Here is a 22,064-nt window from a genome sequence, read left to right as displayed (position 1 = left end):
AATAGGGTCATATTCTGAGGTAGTGGACATTAGGACTTCAGCATATCTGTTTTGGGGACTACAATTCAACCCATAATACCCACATATCCAAAACAATAGCCATTCTTCTATCAAAGGAAAAGCCACATCCGTGCTGGCAAACATAGCAAACCTTACAGATCCCTCAGGAATAAGTGTTGTTGAGCATTACAGAGAGGTAATGCACTGAAGATCATATCAGCCCTCTGACCTGCTTTGCAGATTCCTTAACCGATTCTTCATCAATTTCTTTTTCACTGCCCAAAGAAACCCATGGTTTAGAGATAGGTGGTTTATAAATATATAAATCTTCAGAAGTATGCTCTTTATATTCTTCCTGTTCTTCTGGTACTTCTGGGCGCTAGAGTAAAATAAATAGCACTCTAAAATACATGACCCAAAGTAGATTATAGCTGCATGCACCTATTCTGCAATAAACTTTACACTTGTATAAATTCATTAAGCACTTACTTATTTTCTTTTGTATTTGTTCATGTTTTTCAATTAGGAGAAGAAAATTAAACAAAAGGGAAAAAGCCCATTTAATCTTCACAACAGCCCTGGAAATAGATCCTGTTGGTGCCACCACTTTGTGGACTAGTGGTTCAGTAACTTACCCAAAGTCATGGAGATGGCAAGAGGAGAGCCAGAAATACGGGTCAAAGAGTAGCCAAGAGCAATATTACTCCAGATTCATTGTTTCTACTCTCATTGGGTCAATGAAGGGCACATAAGTGGAGTACATGTTACTCTGAGATATTTGATTTAGTTCATCTGACATTTACTGCTTACCTACTCCAGGTACCTACTCTAGGCCCCAGGGAAAGAGAGCAGAACAAGAATAATCATAACCATGTATAGATCTCCCCCAGAGGTATTTCTTTCTTCTGACAATCAACAAAATGCAAGGACTGGGGGTTTGCTTACATTTAAATAGTTTTCTTTGCCTTCTTCTGTTCCAATAAGATAAAAGTTAAGTCCATATCTAAAGCCTTTGTCATAAACAACCAGAAGCTCATCTCCAGGATATTCCTACAGGAATATAATCAAAAGGGAAGGTCAGTTTTCATTCAGGCTATTCATACACAAAACTGTTATTTTTCTAATCAATCATGAAAGATAGCCAGAGTGCTAATCTATGGCTCATAATCCCAGATTGCACACTTATTTTATATAAATTAACAAAGCTCTTAAAACTAAGTGGTTCTAGGGAAATTTACCATGCAATTTTATTTCTAATGGGAAAAAAAAAGCATTCCTTGTATTTGGTATTGATACTCTGTATGTTTGGAGACATATCAGGACTAAGATTATGAATAAAAAATTAAAGCAACACCTGGGTGGCTTAGCTGGTTAAGCATCTAACTCTTGATTTCAGTTCAGGTCATGATCTCATGATTTGTGGGATTGAGCCCCGCTTTGGGCTCCATGCTGAGTGTGAGGCTGCTTAAGATTTTCTCTCCCTCTCCCTCTGCCCCTCCCCTGCTTGTGCTCTCTTTCTCTCTCAAATTAAAAAAAAAATTAAATCTGTATGGGAAAATAAGGGTAGATTCCTATTCTAGTTGAAATTGGGAAGGGTGAATTTTTCTGGGTGTAAAGTAATAATCAGTCACTGATAGGTGTTTGCTTTTCACCGATCATTGAGCAGGATCTCAAAGGAGGTATGGACAACCTAGCATTTGCTCAAAGTAATGGAGGTGGGGAATACCAGATTTGAACTCAACAAGCTCTCTAACTTTTATTATTATGTATCAGAAGCCTCTTGGGTGGGACTGAAAAATAAAGAGAGATGTTGTACTTACCTGGATAACTTTTTTGACTGGGTAGAAATCAGACACTGCAGCTCTGTTTTTAAAGTCTGCTAAAATATCTTCTTTTTTGATAAGTTTATAAGGTTTTTCATCTGTGACATCTTCATCTATTTGGCAGTTAAATATTTCCTGGGTCTGGGTAGTTAACACTAAAGGATAAATTTCTGGATGACCTGGGGAAGGAAAAGTAGACTTGGGACATTAAATATTACCACTTAAGATATTAAGAGGCAACATGCAATTGTTTGCTTTAAATAATTGTCTTGGCCAAAATTTTGAAAGGCTTTTTTTTAATGTTTATTTATTTATTCTGACAGGGGGCAGAGGGGCAGAGAGAAAGGGAGAGAGAAAATCTGACAGTGCAGAGCCTGACGTGGGACTTGATCCCACAAAATTCGAGATCATGACCTGAGCTTAAATCAAGAGTTGGATGCTCAACTGACTGAGCCACCCAGGTACCCCTCATTGTTCTTTTTTTTTTTTAAGTAAGTATATCCATTACAAAAAATGTAAAATAATAAATGACAAGAAGAAACTAACAATTACCCGGAATTACTACCTCTCAAGTGAGAACGTCTGTTAAGAGTTTGCTCTTTTTCCCCTCTCTCAATCCGTCTTCTCATTGTCTTATCCTTCTTATCACCATCAGCTTCCACAGTCCCAGTCTCAGCTCTGCATCTACCCCCAAAACTCCTTCCCCCAACCCCACCTTCCCAGGGTCCCAGAGCCCACTCCCTTCTTCTCCAGATCCTATACACTTGGATGTCCTGACATCTTTTCTCCTACTGCTCAACAGATGTGCCAACAAGGGGAGAAATGCATGTGGCCTCTAAAATGGAGTTTGGGGCTTACTTTTCCATAGAAATATTTATCGCCCTGCCCAAAAGAAATACTTACCCCCCATCCTAGTGGCTCTATGATACAATTATCCAGGTAATTTAGGAGGGTTTTAATGACTGTGTGCATAACATTGATGATATGTGGAAATATATTCCAAATAGCAATCAGTTGGTACAATAAACATTTGGAATACAAGTTGTTCACAAATTAGGAACAAACTGCCATTTTTATCTCCCTGAGAGTTGGAAATGGGGGAAGGTGGGATCCAAAGTAAGGTCCCTGCACTCTTAGTACGATGCTATATTTTCTCTATTATGTGTGAACACAGAGCACTGGAGAGGGTCCTGCTCCTTCCTCCACACCGTCAGGGAGGTAACAGAGATTATATTCCATAGGATGCAGTGAGCGGCATTTATTTCCCTAGAAGCCTGATAGAGCAGGAGCCAAAGACAGACTTCAGCTCTATGTAACTCACTCCTCAGAGTCTTACTGTGTGTACAGGGAAGAGCCCTAACAACACAGACCATAGCTGATGCATCAATTGCCCTACATATTGAAACACAGGTAATTTAAATAACTACCATTTATTGATTTTTTTACATTTTGGTTGCTGTTTACTTTTTAAAAAGCAGTTTTATTGAGATATAATTGGCAAACAATAAACTGTATATGTTTAAAGTCTACAATTTGATAAATATATGCATATACCCATGAAACTACCACCACAATCAAGCTGAATATACCCATAATCCCTAAAAGTTTCTTCCTGTCCCTTCCTCTGTACCCCTCCCCCTTACCCCTAGGCAACCACTGATTTGTTTTCTATTACTATAGCTGAGTTTGCTTTTTATGGAATATTATAAATATAATTACACAGTATGTATTGTTTTGTTTTATACAGAGTGCAAGTAGGGAAGAGGGGCAGAGGGAGAGAGAGAGAGAGAGAGAGAAGAGCGAGAGAATCTTAAGCAGGCTCCACACTGAGCATGGAGCCCCATGTGGAGCTTGATCCCACTACCCTGGGATCATGAGCTGAGCCGAAACCAAGAGTTGGACGTGGGGTGCCTGGGTGGTTCAGATGGTTAAGTGTCTGACTTAGGCTCAGGTCATGATCTCAAGTGTCTGACTTAGGCTCAGCCCCACATCGGGCTCTGTGCTGAGAGCTCAGAGCCTGGATCCTGCTTCAGGTTCCGTGTCTCCCTCTCTCTCTGCCCCTCCCCTGCTCACACTCTGTGTGTGTGTGTCTCTCTCTCTCAAAAATAAACATTAAAAAAAAAAAAAAGAGTTGGATGCTTAACTGACTGAGCTACCCAGGCATCCCTACATAGTGTGTAATTTTGTTTATCTTCTTTTATTCAGCATAATTATTTTGAGTTTCATTCATGTTGGTGCATTTAGAAATGGTTCATTCCTTTACATTTCTGACTGGCGTGCCATAAAAGAAAAGATCAACTAGGCAAAGATTTCTTAAGATTTATGGCTTTGGATGTTGTATCTAGGATATCTTTGCCTAATCTGAGGTCACAAAGATTTTCTCCTATATTTTCTTCTAGAAGTTTTATAATACCTGGTTTTATAGTAAGGTCTATGATCCATTTTGAGTTAATTTTTGTATATGGTATGAGGTACAGATTAAAGATCTTTTTTTTTAAAGTGTAGATATATAGGTGTTCCAGCATCATTTGTTGAAAAGACTATCCTTTCTCCACTGAATTGCCTTTGCACTTTTTTTTGAAAATCTGTTGACCGTATATATGTCAGCCTACTTTGGGAGTCTTCATTCTCATTCATCGATCTATTTCTTTATCTTTATGGCATCTTTTAAAAATAGCAGCAACAGTTAACATGAACCTTCTTTGCAACATCCCCATAAAAGGAAGTGTGTGGGTACCACCTAATTTAAGTTCTGTAACCATCTCCAAAGTATTGCTACCTTGTTTTTCAGATGAGAAAGCAGAGGCTCAGAGAGGGGAAGTCATTTGTGACCACCCAGTTATTAAGTGGAAGAATTATGAATTGAGACAGGTCTGATTCCAAAACCTGTACTATTAATCACTAGTGGTAAACAGAATAGAGCCACCCCCCTTCCCCACCCCCGAAAGATGTCCATGTCCTAATCCCCGAAACCTGTGAATATGTTACCTTATATGACAAAAGGGACTTCCAGATGTGATTAAGTTAAGGAACTTGAGATGAGGAGACCACTGGGCCCCCGAGAGGGACCCAAGGTAACCACAAGGGTCCTTATAAGAAGAAGGCAGGGGGACCAAAGTCAAGGAAGGAGATGTGACAAAGAGGCAGAGGTCAAAGAGATAGAAAGATTAGGAAATGCTATCCTGCTGGTTTTGAAAATAGTGGAAAGTGGCAACAGTCGATGAATGCAGGGGGCTTTTAGCTGAAAAAGGCAAGGAAGTGGATCCTCCCCTCAAAGCCTCCAGAAGGAATCAATCCTGTTAATACGTTTCCTTTAACCCAGTGACAGTAATGTCAGACTCCTGGTTTCCAAAACTGTAAGATAATAAGCCATTTAAGTATTCAGTGTTTTAAGTCAATACATTTGTGGTAGTTTATTATAGCAGCTATAGACAATTAATACACCACTGATACTCTAACCTGTATTAAAAAGCATGACTTATAATTTGGGGTAAATTATTTAACTTCTGGGAATCACAGCATCTCTGTCTCTGTAATGGCCATAAACAATGCCTACTTCACAGAGATAAACGGATGAGAGGGGTGTGCCTGGCACAGAGCTGTTGTTCTGTAAATGTTAGCTCCATGTAAAAACTACATTTATTCTCCAGGAACCTCTAGACATTGCCCTGTAGACCCTTAGACAACAGTTTTTTAGTCTGTCTGTTGATCCTTGGTTCTTAGAAGGAAAGGGAATCCTAATTCCCTGAGGCATGAGCCACAAGCGCTGAGTGACAGTTGACAATGTCAGGACCCCACAGCAAGGAATTCAGAGGGATCCTTATGTTTCCCTGAGGAAGATCTGGGGGAAGAAGAGAGATGTTCTAGCATAAGGTAAATCAAAACCTATCCTCAGTTCTCACTGCTGTGTACTGAAGTGGTTTTTTTTTTTTTCTCCTTAAATAAATCCATTTTTTCTCCTTAAATAATCTATTTTTTAGTCCATTTGCTTTCTGCTGAAACCCTGTCATACCCCATTCTCATGTTTGTGGACTTTCTTACCAGTTAATGCATGTAGTCAAGAAATATTTACTGGGCAACTACTATGTGAAAAGCACGGTGTTGGTAGTAGGGTTGGACTATCTAGAGGAAGAGACAGAAATTAGGCAGATATACTCAGAAATACTTAAGTACAGATTGTGACAAGTGCCATTTAGGAGAAAACAGGGTGAAAGTAGAACCTAGAATGAAGAGAATGGGAGTGGTGGTGGTCTATTTAGATGAGAAGAATAGAGAAAGCCACTTATTGATTCAACAAATCAGCAAATATTTGTCGAACGGTTATTATGTGTCAAGATCTGCTGAGCAAGAGCGTTTCTGTTCTCCTGGAGTACTTGTGTTCGTGTGTGTGTGTGTGTGTGTGTGTGTGTGTGAGAGAGAGAGAGAGAGAGAGAGAGAGAGAGAGTATACCCCAGGGCCAGCCAGTTGTGTGTGAAAATAGGTTATAAATGCATAAACAAATAAATACAGCCCGTCTTCATTATTCACAGATTTTATATTTGCAGATTCACTTGCTAAAACTTATTTGTAACCCCGACATCAACAGTCGCAGTGCTTTTTGCCATCATTAGCGGCCATGCTTATAGTGGCAAAAACTTTGAGTTGCCTTATGTGCACGGTCCCAGCCGGGGTCAAACACGGTGATGCTCTGCCATCTTGTGTCAGCTGTCAAACAGTAAACAGATGTCCTTCCCGCTGTCTATTTAGTGCCACATTCTTCCTATTTTTGTGCCTTTTTATTGGCGATTTTTGCCAGTTAAAATATCTCCCAAGCATAGTGGTAAAGTGCTGTTCAGCATTCCTAAATGCAAGAAGGCTGGGATATGCCTTGTGGAGAAAATACGTATATTAGATAAGCATTGCTCAGGCACGGGCTGTAGTGCTGTTGGCTGTGAGTCCCACGTTAACGAATCAACAATATACATTTAATAAGGTGTCTTTAAACAGAAACACACATAAAACAAGGTTATGTATCGATTGGCTAATGAAAATGTTGTGACCAGAGGCTGACAGGAACCCCTCTGTATTTACCCTAGGAGCACTAGCTCAGTATTTGCTAATTCAGTATTCGCAGCAACTGTGCAGAACTTCCAAGAAAAACAAGACTCAGCTGTACTTTAATTTCAGCCTTAGGATAAGTGCTAAGAAGGCAATAACATGGTGCTAAGTGAAGGAGAGGACAAGAAAGGCCTCTGGCAGGAGTGGGATTGGAGTCTAGATCTGAATGATGAAAAGGAGAGAGTTGCATAAAGATCTGGCAAAAGATCTATCCAGGTATCAGGAGCAGCAAGAACAAAGGGCCTGAGGCAGGAATAATTTTGGTATGCTCTGTGCTAAGCAAGGCTGGTGGACTGTAGGCAGGCAGGTGTGGTGGTTGGGAGTGGGGAGAGGATGGAGAAATGGGTCAGAGAGGAAAGTGGAGCCAGGACCACTATAATGATAGAGTAAAGCCATGGGAGAGTTTAAGCAGGAAAGAGACCTGGCCACGTGGTGTGCAGAATGGATTGAAGGAGGCTGAGTGGAGGCAGTAATAGCAGTTAGGGGCTAGGGAAACAATTGGAGTGAGAGATGTGGCGGTCTGGACTAAGGTTGCAGAGGTGGAGATAATTTGAAGTGGATGGGATATACTTTAGAGGCGGAATTGACAGAAGGAGAATGTTTAGATGGGAAAGTGTTAAGGGGGAGAAAGGTGTCAAAGATGACTTCCAAGTGTCTGAGTGGTACATTCATTAATTCAGTAAGTCATTTATTGGGCAGCGTGCCCTGTTCCAGTGCCATTTACTGTCAGCTGACATCCTCTCATCATCTCCCCACCTCCACCCCTCTACCAACCTGGCTCAAGTCTCCATCATCCCTTCCTAGATTGCTGCAAAAGCTTCCTGACTGCCCTCTGCTTCTGTCCCTGACATTCTCAGCTGAGTAGCCAGGGTGACACTTTAAAAACAAGTCAGGTTAGGGGCGCCTGGTTGGCTCAGTCGGTTAAGTGGCTCAGGTCATGATCTCACAGTTTGTGAGTTCGAGCCCCACATCAGTCTCTGTGCTGACAGCTCAGAGCCTGGAGCCTGCTTCAGATTCTGTGTGTGTTTCTTTCTCTGCTCCTCCCCAGCTTGCACTCTGTCTCTCAGAAAGAAGTAAACATTAAAAAACTTTTTTAAATAAATAAAAAAAAAACAAACAAGTCAGATCCCATCACTCCTCTGCTCAAATACCGCCAATAGCTCCTACCCTACTTGACTAAAAGAACCCTCAGAACAGCCTTCAAGGCTTTTAGCTCTTCCTTCTCCCTAACCCTCACTGTTTCCTCTCTGTTTCTAAACATGAAGTGCATCACCCAAGTCAAAACTAAGAGGAAAGTTTCAACAACAACAACCAATACAAAAGGTCCTACTGGAATAAGATTATTTAGCCTCTGAAAGAAGGGACGGCATTAATTTGGTTGGCTAAGTTCTAGTTTATTTGCTTAAAAACCAGCCTCTTTACTTGAAATAGTGGAATCTTACCATGAAGTACAGATAAATATTGCCCATGAGCCAGAGTCTTAAAAAATATTATTCTTTTTTTTTTTTCAACGTTTATTTATTTTTGGGACAGAGAGAGACAGAGCATGAACAGGGGAGGGGCAGAGAGAGAGGGAGACACAGAATCGGAAACAGGCTCCAGGCTCTGAGCCATCAGCCCAGAGCCTGACGTGGGGCTCGAACCCACGGACCGCGAGATCGTGACCTGGCTGAAGTCGGACGCTTAACCGACTGTGCCACCCAGGCGCCCCTTAAAAAATATTATTCTAATAAAAGCAATAGCTTGCAGACTCACAACACTTTAGAGTCTCTTTAGTAACCACACCATATTCGATTTGTAAGGGACTGCTAGGTTCAAGTCTATTTCTGTTTGAAATTCTCTCTTCTCTTACTGTTTATTCTTTCTGTAACATTTTTCATTTTAGATTCTAAATGACATAATTTTAGCCCACGTGTATCTTCAACACGTCGATTTGTATTTTTGTTTGCTTATTGCATTTTAAAATATCATAAAACTAGGAGCATAAATTCTAAATTATACTTCCACTTACCCATGCTCTCCATAGTAACAGGTTCCACTTCTTCCCTGTCTAGAATATAATGAAATGATGTCAAATTTACATTTTTGACACATAAGCATCTTAATTTATCACAATCTTTTACCAAGCCTCAAAGCACAAAACATAAACACAAGTACACAATGAAGTTTTAAACTATTTTATAAATGCTTAAATAGAATCTGAATAATTATCTTTTTTCACAGAATTATGTCTTCATGAAATGCTATGGCATATAATGGATGTTGCAATGAAATAAAAGAATAAATGTCTATACTCTAAATTCCATATGTGTTTGACTTTATGACAGCAAACATATTTCCTTATTTGATACAGAAAACCACAATCATTTTGGCTGCTAATATATATACAGATACTAAATCCATAAAAAATCCCATTAATGAAAAAACAATCCTACCAGGTAATATCTGTTTGGTTTTGCTCCGTTTTGTGTTTTTGTGGCCACCAGCACTCTTTTGTTTTTGAGATTTTGGAGCCATGGTTCTGACTTAGGCTGTATAAAGAGATAATGTCATTAGTAAATTCTGTTTTACAGTTTCAAATAGTCAGCATTACCATTTAGTAAAACATGAGAAGAATATGTTTTCTAAGCTTTACCTTTAGCTAAATCAACGTGTATCTTCATAGGATGGGTGTTCTGTGACCAAAGGTTGATCGCAACAACAATCTTACTGGTAAGGTCTTGCCATTCCAAGGGAGCCATTCAGCTGAAGCGAATGGAAGTGACCTGCCAGCCCTTCCAGGCTTCAGCCATAGGCCCTGCCATGGAAGCACGATGGGGGATACTGGCCCCCCGCCTCTCGCTGCTGTTCCCATTCCAGGGAGTTAGTGTCTGCTGCCCTCTGCCCAGCTCCCCACCAGGTGCCTCAGCAACGAAGGCAGGCTCAAAGTCCACGGGCCCACAACATACATACATGTTCATAATTTTTAAAATTTGTATCATTTAAGCAGTACTTTTATCCTAGCATGTGGACCTCTACCCACTGTGTCCTTCTTTGTGCTGTCAGAGAGTGCCTCCAAAGGTTCTCTGTGGAACTGATCATCAGTTTTGGCTGAGGTCATTTGCTATCACATCAAATCCTTGTCATCTCAATGGTCACCCCTGTCTCATCTTGTTAGATGGTTAGGAGTACAATTTCAGGAGGCTAAGCAGCAAGGTTGAAAAATAGACTTTGCCTTTTAGCAGCTGTGTGATCCTTGGCAAACTAAATACCATCTGAGTCTCAGTTTATTCATGTTTGTTTTTTTCAAGTTTATTTATTTTGATAGAGTACGTGCACATGCGAGCTTGGTCAGGGGAGGGGCAGAGAGACAGGAAAGGAGAAAGAATCCCAAGCAGGCTCCTCCTGGTCAGCGCAGAGCCTGATGGAGGGCTCGAACCCATGAACTGCGAGATCACGACCTTAGCTGAGATCAAGAGTCAGACGCTTAAGCAACTGAGCCAACCAGGCATCCCTTAGTTTATTCAGGTTTAATGGGGATGATGACAATAAAACCTACCTCATAAGGCAATTGTGAACATATAATGAAATAAAATTGCATTCACCTTGACTCAGTCATGTCAATCAGACTGGCTTGCCTTGTTTTATAAACAAACACAGACTGAAAATTATTTCATAAACCCCAGTCAGAATATCCTGAGTTTCATTTTCTTTCTAGTTCCTTGATTACTAAATCTGGTCCAAAGCGTGGGTTTGTGTTTGTGATATACATTTTTCACTTCAGACCCTTCACATGTATTTTTTCAAAAGGTAATAGTGATAGCTCACGTTTGTTGAGTGCTTACTATGTGCCAGGCACAGTTCTAAGTGCTTCACGTGTATTATTTATTTAATTTGAATCACCCTTTTAGGTAAGCATTTTATGAAAAGTGTTCTCTTCATCCTCATTTTATAAGATGACAACAGAGGCCGGGAAACTTGCCTGAAGGGATACACAGAGCGTGAGCGGTAGAGTCAGGGTGAGAGCACCCCCAGTGTGGTCCCAATGCCCCCAATTTTCATCTTTGCACAAGACTATCCCTTGGGTTTCAGTGGTAACTGTTTGCTGTGTTTCATCACAAATGAAATTCTTTAAAATCATTGCCTTTACCTAGAAAGGTGTGATGTTATGATTTAATCAGCATTTTATGATTCTGACAACTTGGGAATTCCTACTTTTTAAACCCAATGAATGGTTCTGATCCAGCTTTTTAGACTGTCAGGTATCCTCAATCCCACTTCTCAGCCTCACTATAATTTCAAACCTTGGACCTAGTACTTTATTCAGAAAATTCTTTATCAGTGTACCCCTCTCCATATTTTATTCCAGCACCATTTGACTTAGAATACTCAAGCACGCCTGGGTGGCTCAGTTGGTTAAGCATCTGATTGTTGATTTCTGCTCAGGTCATGCTCTCACAGTTTTGTGAGTTCGAGCCCTATATTTGGGCTTTGACTGTCGGGGATTCTCTCTCTCAACCCCTCTCTCTGCCTGCCCCCCATCCCCCACCCCCGGGCTCAAGGTCTCTCACTTTCTCTGTCTCTCTCAAAACTAAATAAGTAAACTTTAAAAATAAGATACTCAAAACTCTCCAGATACCAGCTGGACTCACCCTAAGCACATAGACAACACACATACCATCACCACCACCACCACTATTCATTCCACAAATATTTATGGAGCAATTTAGATGCACCAGATGCTGTCCTAGGTGTTAGGAATACAGCAGTGAACAAAATAGGCAAAAGCCTTTCTCTGATAGAGCTTACATTCTAGAGGAAAGAGAGCAAACAAACGAGCAAAATCATCAGTATTTTAGACGGTCATAACTGTTACAGAGAGAAGTCAAGTAGTAAGGGGAGAGGAATTGTAGGAGTAGGGAAGTTGCAATTTTATATTGGACTATCAGGGAAGACATCACTGAAGTGACATGGGAGCGAAGTCCTAAGAAAAGGGGGGGCGGGGTGAGCCAGAAATGCAGATATCTGGGGACAAAGGGTGTTTCCAGGCAGAGGAAATAGTAAGTGCAAATGTTCTAGGGCAGGAATATGCTTGGCACATTTAGAAAACAGCAGGAAGGCCATAATGGCTGGAACGGAGTGAGTAAGGGAAGACCAGGAGATGAAGCTGGTGAGAGAGGTGATGAGGTAGGTACACAGTAGTCAGCTTTGCGATGGCCATAAGTCTCAGTAACAAGCAGCCACAAATTTCTTCTTTGGCTCTGTGTTGTGGCTGTGGGTCAGCTGCTGCTTCAAGTCTTATTCTGGGACTCGGGCTGGAGGAGCGGCCCCTGTGTGACAGCCTCTACTTTCACGGCAGAGTAGAAGGCAAGAGAGCTCCCCAAGCTGTGTAATGCCTCCCAAATCTTCCCCGTGGCACTGGCACACTGTCCTCTCTGCTATTCCACTGGTCCAAGCAAGTCACGCAGCTAATCCCGATAATGGGGAGGAATGCACACATGATCCTTGTGCAGGGGAGGGAGGTAAGAATTGGCGCCAAAATAGTTGTGGACAAGTATGTAACATGCCACAAGGGGTCTGGGTCATGTGTAAGGACTTTGCTTTTACTCTGAATGGGGGGGGGGCGGGGAGCTATTGGATGGTTTTGAGCTGAGTTTCTTTACCTGATCTGAGTCACATTTTAACAGCCCTGTGGCTGCTGTGTTGTGAGGACTGCAGTGAAGAAAGAGTTGAAGCAGAGAATCCAATTAAGGAACAGTCAGCAATCCAGGGGAGAAGTGATGGCAGCTTAGATCAGGGAGGTGAGTGTGGAATGCAAAGTGGTTGGGCTCTGCACATATTTTGTAAGTAGAGCCAATGGGATTTGCTGACGACTTGGCTATAGAGTCTAAGAGAATAAACAGGACCAAGGATGCCTGCTATAAGTTTGACCCAAAGGATTGAAAGCATGGGACTGCTGTTTATTGAGATGGGGATCCCAGGGGAGGAGTAGATTTGAAAGGGAAAGTCAAAAACTCAATTTAAGGCATGTGAAGTTGGTCTGTAGACTGCGAACTCCATAACTGGCACAGCGGACATTCTAAAAAAATGCTGGACTAATGATTCCTTGGTGTCCCCTTTCCTTCTGCCATCTTAGCATATGGATTTCCAGTCTGGACAAAAGGCTTTTGCCTGAGATCTGTGGAATCACCTGTATGCATGCTGTTTTAGCTTTCTATTGCTGCTCTAACAAATTATCAGAAACTTAGTGTCTTAACACAAAACTCATTACCTAACAGTTCTGTAGCTCAGAAGTCTGACATGGCTCTCACTGGGCTAAAATCAAGGTGTCACAAGACTGTGTTCCATTCATTCTAGCATCTTATGGGAGAATCTGTTTCCTTGCCTTTTCTGACTCAAGAGGCCATTGGTATTTCTTGGCTTGTGGGCCCTCTTCCTCCATCTTCAAAGCCAGCAACGGTGGGTTAGATCTCTCTCACATAGCATACTCTGACCTTTTCTTCTCCCACTTCCACTTATTTATTTTTTTAGTGTTTATTTATTTTTGAGAGACAGAGACAGAGCATGAGTAGGGGAGGGGCAGAGAGAGAGGGAGACACAGAATCTGAAGCAGGCCCCAAGCTCTGAGCTGTCAGCACAGAGCCCAACTCAGGGCTCGAACTCACAAACCATGAGATCATGACCTGAGCTGAAGTCAGACGTTTAACTGACTGAGTCACCCAGGTGCCCCTCCCACTTCCACTTTTTTAAAAAAAGTTTATATATTTTGAGGGAGAGAGAGAGAGACACAGAGAGAGCGAGCAGGGGAAGGGCAAAGAGAAAGGGAGAGAGAGAATCCCAAACAGGCTCCGTGCTATCAATGTGGAGCCCAATGCTATGCTCGAACTCATGAACAGTGAGATAATGACTTGAGCTGAAACCAAGAGTCAGATGCTTAACCTACTGAGCCACCCAGGTGCCCCCCCACTTCTACTTTTTTAAGGACCCTTGTGATTACACTGTGCCCATCGAGTTAATATAAGATACTTTATTTTGTGGTCAGCTAATTAGCAGTTTTAATTTCATCTGCAACTTTAATTCCTGTTTGCTATGTATGTTAAAATATTCACTGTTTCCAGGGATTAGGAGATGCCGTGTTGGCATTAAGCTTGAATATATAGGTATCAATCTAACACAATCATCCCAAGAAATAGTCTAAGTAATCACATGTGCCCACTTTTTTCAAAGGCTGCTATTAAACGAACTGTGGGTAATCTGGTTCAGTTTCCAATATGCAGGGGAAAACAAAGTCAATTTCCCAGCAGTACATTAGGTAACAAAACTGGGTTAAACAGTAAATGTGTGTGCTTCCTTACCAGAATAGCTCATTTACTATTTTCACAAATATTAACTCCTGTGTCTAACATATTGTCTAGTGACCAAGGAAAAAGGAAGACCAGGTTGTTCTATAGGCTTTTAGGTCCTAATTATTCTTAATTAAAAGCACAGTATCTAAGCTGCATCATAGATGGAAAAATTCATTAGCTGAGGCCAGCCTGTTGAATATAGTCTAAACTGAAAAGAAAATTATTTACTTTGGGAGTAGCTACTTTACATTGTATTTGCGTCTCAGGCAAAATTTCATAGTTTATTTTAGTCACTTTAAATAATAGAAACCCTACCAATATTGTGTCAAGAAAACAAATCCGTTTTAACTGAAGATCTCTAGATGAAATGTATGAAGTACTCTACGTCACTTCAAAAGAGACACTTATTTATTCGACGTTAATTTCTTATGCAGATTTTCTTTTAAAAAACAAATCCCAAATAAAAGACGTTACTTTAAGGACGCGCGACAGGACGGCGGCTCGCCGCCAGGGGGAGCCGGGGCAGCCTTTGCGGGGCGCGCTCTCGAGCTGCAGCGGCCCAGGGTGTCCTGTCTGGGTGTCCCGTTGGTGCCCACACGGGGAAGAGGCGGTGGCGGTTCGCGGTGGCCACGGAGCGCGTTTGAGCCGGGACCGGGCCGAGGTTCTCCGCCCACGGAAATGAGCCGCCAGGCTGCACCAGCATTCCCTGCTGGAACCTCCAAGTGTGCAGCGTCCCAGAGGGTGCCTGCCCTGACTGGCACAACTGCATCCAAGAATGACCGGGCGGGTCTTTTTGAGTGTCCTGTCTGCTGTGGCTACGCGCTACCACCCATTCTTCACTGTCAGAGTGGCCATCTCGTTTGTAGCAACTGTTGCCCAAAAGCTCACATGTTGTCCAACCTGCTGGGGCTGTTGGGATCCCCTCGCAACTTGGCCCTGGAGGAAGTGGCCAGTTCCCGTGCTTTCCCCCTGTAAATATGCCTCTCCTGGAGGAGCGATACCTCTGCCACACACACAGAAAGCAGACCATGAAGAGCTCCGTGAGTTTAGGCCTTGTTTGTGTCCGTGCCCTGGTGCTTCCTGCAAATGGCAAGGCTCTTTGGATGCTGTCAAGCCCCTATGTGATGCATCGGCAAAGTCCATTACAGCCCTACAGGGAAAGAATATAGTTTTCCTTGCTACACTGGCGCTGTTGACAGGGTGATGATGCAGTCCTGTTTTGGCTTTCACTTCATGTTAGTCCTGGAGAAAAAGGAAAAGTCCGACGGCCACCAGTGGTTCTTTGCAATTGTATAGCTGATAGGAACACGCAAGTAAACTGAAATTTTTGCTTATCGACTTGAGCTAAACGGTCCTAGGCGGCGATTGACTTGGGAAGCGGCCCGGCAATCTATTCCTGAGGGAATTGCAACAGCCATTATGAATAGCGACTGCCTCGTCTTTTGACACGAGCATTGCACACCTTTCTACAGAAAATGGCAACTTAGGCATCAATGTAACTATTTCCATGTGTTGAACTGGCAACCAAACTTGTTCTGGCCAGTGTTTAAAACCACTGCATTCAGTTTCACAGAGAATAAGGCACCCGTCTGCCTGCCAACCTGAAACTTTTGATAGGTGGAAGCTAGACACGTGAAGGTAAATAAAAAGGCTGTTAAATACAGGAAACAGTTGCATGTAATAACACTAATTAAAAATAAGTCTACAGTAAACCACTGAAAAAGTATGTGTGTGTATGTATGTGTGTGTATATATATATATATACACACACATACATACACACACACACACACACACATATACATACACACTCAAGATGGGTACCTTTGTATTAAGAAAGGAAGCACTGTAAAATAATTCTGAATTTGTGTTATAGATTGAGTGTTCTGTTGTACCGGGTTTTTGTTTTGTGTGTGGGCACCTGAGCTTGTGTGTGTTTCTTTATCTGACAAGCCATGTTGAGTGCTCTTGGACCACTGCTTTTCCCTTTGTGAGTCAACACATAGTGCTGCTGTATGTGTATATATTTTGTGCGTGTATTTGCTAATTTTTATTCTAGTTTTTCATTATATTTGATTTTCTTTTCTGTAATTCAGGTTTTTCTCACCTTTTTTGTATCTTTTTAAAGTTAGTGTCTTTGATATACATAATTGCTTATGGTAAAGTTTCTACATATGTGTTCAGTATGCATTTTCTTTTCCCCCATTAATCAGTTCATTAGAAATATTTATTTAATTTAAAAAAAAATTTTTTTTAACGTTTACTTATTTTTGAGACAGAGAGAGACAGAGCATGAACAGGGGAGGGCCAGAGAGAGAGGGAGACACAGAATCTGAAACAGGCTCCAGGCTCTGAGTGGTCAGCACAGAGCCCGACACGGGGCTCAAACTCACGGACCGTGAGACCATGACCTGAGCTGAAGTTGGATGCCTAACCGACCGAGCCACCCAGACGCCCCTCATTAGAAATATTTTAAATTCAACTCTTTTTTGAAGATACGAATTCCAGAAAGGAAAGGTAACATCAGAATAATTATCAGAAGGTATTTAAAGCAGTTATAAAATGGTCTCTGTCTTTTCTCTCTCTCTTTCTTTGTCTCCAGTCGAGTCATATCTTTGAACTTATTCCTTGAAAGGTTAGGGTATACTGATTTTTTTTTTCATACCGGAAAAAAAATCAGGCTTTTTTTTCCTTCCAAATATCTTGAGCAAATCACATGCTTAAAATTTTTTCTTGTATTTATTGGTTTTGCAAAAGAAGGCATTATCTTACACAGTATTTGTAATCAAAAGCAAATCGTTTGTTTAAAAAAAGGCAGTTTGCAGAAAATGTGGTCTTTTCTAGTTCTCATTAAAAGAATATCTGGCAAATTAAAAAAAGATGTTACTTTATTTTTTTAATGTTTATTTATTTTTGAGAGTGAGAGAGACAGCAGGAGTGGGGGAGAGGCAGAGAGAGAGGGAAACACAGAATCTGAAGCAGGCTCCAGGCTGAGCTGTCAGCACAGAGCCCAACGTAGGGCTTGAACTCATAAACCATGAGATCATGACCTGAGCTGAAGCCAGCGTTTAACCGACTGAGCCATGCAGGCGCCCCCCAAAAAAGATGTTACTTTAAAATTACAGCAGGTCTTACTAAGAACTTTTTCATAAAATTGCATATTTCATGGAGTGAATATGCTATATTATATTTTCCAGGTTTTCACATTAAATTGACTACTAAAAGGTCATAAGAATTTTTCAATACAGATATTACTTTGTTAAGGTGACTCTGAAATGCTCACCACATTTAATTCTTGTTGAGAGATGCAGAAGAGATCCTTCATCTATTCCTAAAATAAAAGATTCACCTATTCCAGTAGCCTGTATCACATTTGGTTTCAAAGCCACTATAACTGACAGAATTTCAAAACAGAATTTGTAAACTATAATACTTATAAATATTTAATCGTTCCATTTAAATATTTTTGATATTAAAACTGCTTATATGCTTTGTAAATTAATCCACCCATTCCAGAATCTCATTTTGCTTCTTTTCCTTCTTTTTTTTTTTTTTTTTAAGATTTCACTTTTAAGTAATCTCCACACCCAACATGGGGCTCGAACTCACAACCCCAAGATCAAGAGTCGCATGCTCTAGAGACTGAGGCAGCCAGCCAAGTGCCCCAAGGACACATTTCCTACCTTCCAGGTTAACAGCAAAGGCATTAGGGAGTGGCAAGCAAGTACTGGGTAAGTCCCCTGGGTAATAGCTGAAAACCTGTGATGGTGCTTTACTGACTCGGAGGAGCCTTGCATTTGGAGCGGTCTAGGACATGGTTCCAACTAACTTTCAAGACTTGTTCATGACTGTATCTTTTTATGATGCTTCTATTCAGGAAGATAACTACCGCAGATGAAGAGATAAGTGGCAAATTACAAATGATATAACGCAGCGATTTGAACAGTTATTAAGCTTCCTTTCTTCTTTCTGTTCTGCTGAGACACATACACCTGTTTACACGTTCTCTTTTGTCACCTGTATGTGTGGCTTGCTCCCAGCTGTGAGATCTTTAATTCTGAGAAGACCTGTAGCACTGGCACCTTCTCACACCTTAGAAAGTATTACTTCCCCAGGTGTACTTCAATTAGCAATTAGCTGACCTTACCTGGGTGGTCATCGTCCTCTTTTCTCTTCCCAAACTGTTTGTAAGCTCATCATATGCCTCCCCCTGCCCCCCTTTTTAAAGGGATTTAGAATGAGATCCAAGACTAACATCTTGGGAGGCTGGTAAATGTCTTCAAGAACTGCTGCTTCTTGGTCAGTCTCCACCAAGACCCTGACTTAGCTTTAAGGTTCTCCTAGGCTCATCACCATCTTCTGACAAGTTCACAGCTTCCACCCTCCAGACGTAACTGTTCCTACAGTGTTTCCCATTGGTCTACTACTCTTGTTCTGTCCTTCCAGCTTACTTCTACCTCTTTCCAAGACTGGATATTTACTTATTTAAGTAGACGCTCTCCCATCACTTCTGCCTTTGAAATTTCTCCTGAATTCCATGCCTTCCTTGCCACGGCCTCCTCTGGTTCAGGCCTTCCACGTGTCCTCTCATACCAGTAGTTCCTAACTAATTTGTGCCATCAACCCCTTTGGCAGCTTGGGGACGCCTATGCTTCAAACAAAAACGTGAGATTACAAGGGAGACAGTTATCAAACTATTTTTAAAATTATGATATAATAACTCATGTGCTTCTTCATTAACACATTAAATAATAAGATCTAGCAGTGGTTCTAATTACTACCTTGACTTTGAAGAAGGGATGAGCATAAGAAATACATCTGTAACATCCATAATACAATATGAAAAGAGCCGTAATTTCTTTTGGTGACAAAGTCACATGTCGTGCCAATACTGCTGTGGTTTGTTACCAACCGCATACTTTTCAATAAGTGGTTAGTAAATAGGTAATTTATTTTTAATCCACAGATTCCCCTCCTCCCACAGATTAGGAACATTTCACTTGCTTCAATGCCTCTGTTTCAGCCAGAACAGTTATTCTCAGGGCAGGCCTTCAGAGCTCTCTTTCTAAAACGCAGATCATAACCAGTCACTTCCCTGTGTACTGCGGAATACAATGTGGGTCCCAACTGTCCACAGTGGCATTCTCCTCCAGCAGTGTAGACATGGAGCTCATTACAAAAGCAAATTTTCCAGGGGCGCCTGGGTGGCGCAGTCGGTTAAGCGTCCGACTTCAGCCAGGTCACGATCTCGCGGTCCGTGAGTTCGAGCCCCGCGTCGGGCTCTGGGCTGATGGCTCAGAGCCTGGAGCCTGTTTCCGATTCTGTGTCTCCCTCTCTCTCTGCCCCTCCCCCGTTCATGCTCTGTCTCTCTCTGTCCCAAAAATAAATAAACGTTGAAAAAAAAAAAAAAGCAAATTTTCTGGACCTACAGTGATTCTGCAGGTTGGGGTGAGCCTAGGACTCTGCCTTTTAAACATGACTATAAAGTAGTCTTGCACTAGTAGTCTGCAGATAAGACTTTGCAAAGCAGGATCAAATCTAAACTTGTACACATCACCTGCAACCCCCTTCACAGCCTGCCTCACCACATCCTCCTTCCAGTTTCTACTCACAGGATTATTCACGTCCTCCAAATAGCCCCCATACCTTCCCATCTTCCTCTCTGGGGACCCCCTTCCCTCTTCACCCCTCCTGCTCCCCACCATGCATACATTTCTCTGCTTAAATCCTACTCATTCTTCAAGTCTCAACTCCAGTGTGACCTTCTCTCTGAAGCCTCCCCAGCTTTCTCACTCAGGCTGAAAGAATCTCGTTTCCCCTGACACTTTTTTTTTTTAGTTTGTTTATTTTGAGAGAGACAGAGAGTACAAGTCAGGGAGGGGCAGAGAGAGGGAGGGAAAAAGACTCCCACACAGGCTCCGCACTGTCAGCGAGGATCTGGAAGCTGGGCTTGAACCCACCAACCTTGAGATCATGATCTGAGATGAAATCAAGAGTCAGTTGACTGACTGAGCCACCCAGGCACCTCTCCCTGACACTTTCTAATCACATTCTATGTAATTATTCCAGGCCTTTGCAAATGCAGAAGGCCTCAAACTCAGAGCTTCCTGAAAGATTGCTGTGAATTCATTCAGCAAGCAACATACACCATGGAGAAGGAGGGAGAATTTATTGAGCAGCAATTAGGCACGGGAGGTCATAAGAGGAATCTGACAAGGCCCTTACTTTCAAAGGGTTAATGTTCTCCCATTCATCTTCTTTACTCTTCATCTACTCTAGCCTATTTGTAATAGTCCTGAAGTCACTTCTCTAACTACGTCAGCCCATGCTAATCTTTTCTACTTTCATCTCTGTGCCAGAATCATGCTGTTTTCCTTTTTATCTATCTATCTATCTATCTATCTATCTATCTATCTATCTAGCCAGCCAGCCAGCCAGCCAGCCAGCCAGCCATCATTTATTGAGCTCCTAGCATTGCGCTGCAATGTGCTAGACAATGTGATATACTACCTGTGAACAGCCCTAGTACCCGCCCCCACAGTTCTTAGAGTGTCGTTAACTGCTCTCTCACTGCCATTTTTGTCTCCTGGTTAGGCTGGAAGTTCTCTGAAATCAGGGAACGTTTTGTAGTTTTTTGCAGTCTTTACTGCATCAAGCACATCACTGGCCCAGCGAGTGTTCCAAAGCCCAGGGAAGAGTGAGTAAAAGACTTGTTTTCCACGCCTCCTTTCCCATTCAGATAGGAAAGCCTGATTTCCCATCAGAGTCCCTTACCTGATACCGCTAAACTGAAGGGGAAAAAGCCTCTTTGCAGTACCCTGGAGAAAGCTCCTTTGGGAGCTGGAGATGGAAGTTTGTCTCTCCTCTCAGAAAAGGAAGTCCCAAGACGACAAACAGCAGCTCCCGGCAAGCTGTTGCTATGACACATCCGTTGCTAAGAGAAAGAGGCGGTGCCTCTGCTGAGATTGACAAGACCCCACCACCAATACAGTGTCCGCTCCCTGGCCCGCTCCTTAAGAGCAGACTTGTGATTGGTTGCCGTAATGTGGACGTCACGCATCTTGAACTAGGGCCAGCTCGGTTTTCCACCGGCCGGGAAGGAGTTGTGCGATGTGGCTTCCTGTATAGAGGGTGGTGGCTTGGCTTGACCCCAGGACGGACAGCCTTGCCCTCACCAGGTGCAACAGTACCCAAAGATGAATCCGTCTAGGGTGTGATCTCTAGCAGCAGGGAGTGAAGGCTGGGAGGAAGATTGAGGGCTCCAACCCCCTTAGGACAGCTCGGCTTCCCCCATCGGCGGTTGGGGCAGGGTAGCCGTCCCAGGAATCTGCCCTAGATTCCGATGTGAAAGATAAAATCTGGCTGGATCGGGTGTCGTGAGTGTCCCAGAATTCTGATGTGTTACATTTTCCTCTTGCCAAATAGTTTTTGTATAGTTTGACTCATACTGGAAGTCTCAGGGGGAGAAGATTAAATCCCTTAGAAACTCTAAGGTTCATTTTATCTGTGGTTATGGGTCCTACGGGATTCACACAGTGAAGTTCCTCTCCCTGAACGTTGTTTCCCTTCTTTCCGTTAAAAAATAATTAAAACTGCCTAATTTGTAAGCTGGCAGAATTTAATAAAGTAATACAATTGACTGCAGTAATTAGTCCAAATTGATTTCTTTAAAAAATACTCTTTAATGGGGCGCCTGGGTGGCGCAGTCGGTTAAGCGGCCGACTTCAGCCAGGTCACGATCTCGCGGTCCGGGAGTTCGAGCCCCGCGTCGGGCTCTGGGCTGATGGCTCAGAGCCTGGAGCCTGTTTCCGATTCTGTG

General features: G+C 42.3%; 1 protein-coding gene and 1 pseudogene across 3 annotated transcripts in view; one reads left to right on the top strand and one right to left on the bottom strand.

Moving 5' to 3' along the window:
• The window catches only part of DNAI3 (dynein axonemal intermediate chain 3), a 96,690-nt gene that overhangs the window by 62,692 nt on the left and 11,934 nt on the right, over positions 1-22,064 (bottom strand). The window contains exons 1-6 of one of the 3 annotated variants that reach the window (XM_086717435.1): positions 21,063-21,184; positions 9,356-9,451; positions 8,932-8,970; positions 1,821-2,002; positions 946-1,050; positions 230-379 (exon numbers count right to left, since the gene is read on the bottom strand). In XM_086717435.1, coding sequence (XP_086573561.1) covers positions 230-379; positions 946-1,050; positions 1,821-2,002; positions 8,932-8,970; positions 9,356-9,437 — 558 coding nt within the window. In that variant the 5' untranslated portion in view covers positions 9,438-9,451; positions 21,063-21,184. Of the gene's footprint in view, positions 1-229; positions 380-945; positions 1,051-1,820; positions 2,003-8,931; positions 8,971-9,355; positions 9,452-21,019; positions 21,185-22,064 lie in introns of those variants that run through there. The other 2 variants (XM_086717434.1, XM_086717436.1) reach the window with 2 other exon arrangements.
• On the top strand, positions 14,714-15,976 carry LOC112872275 (E3 ubiquitin-protein ligase SIAH1-like; annotated as a pseudogene).

Source organism: Puma concolor, chromosome C1 (genome assembly GCF_028749965.1).
Source record: "Puma concolor isolate L17-30 chromosome C1, mPumCon1.1.hap2, whole genome shotgun sequence".
NCBI classification, from domain to species: Eukaryota; Metazoa; Chordata; class Mammalia; order Carnivora; family Felidae; genus Puma; species Puma concolor.
The sequence above is the reverse complement of the archived record's forward strand: the minus strand, read 5'-3'. Positions and strand labels throughout refer to the sequence as shown.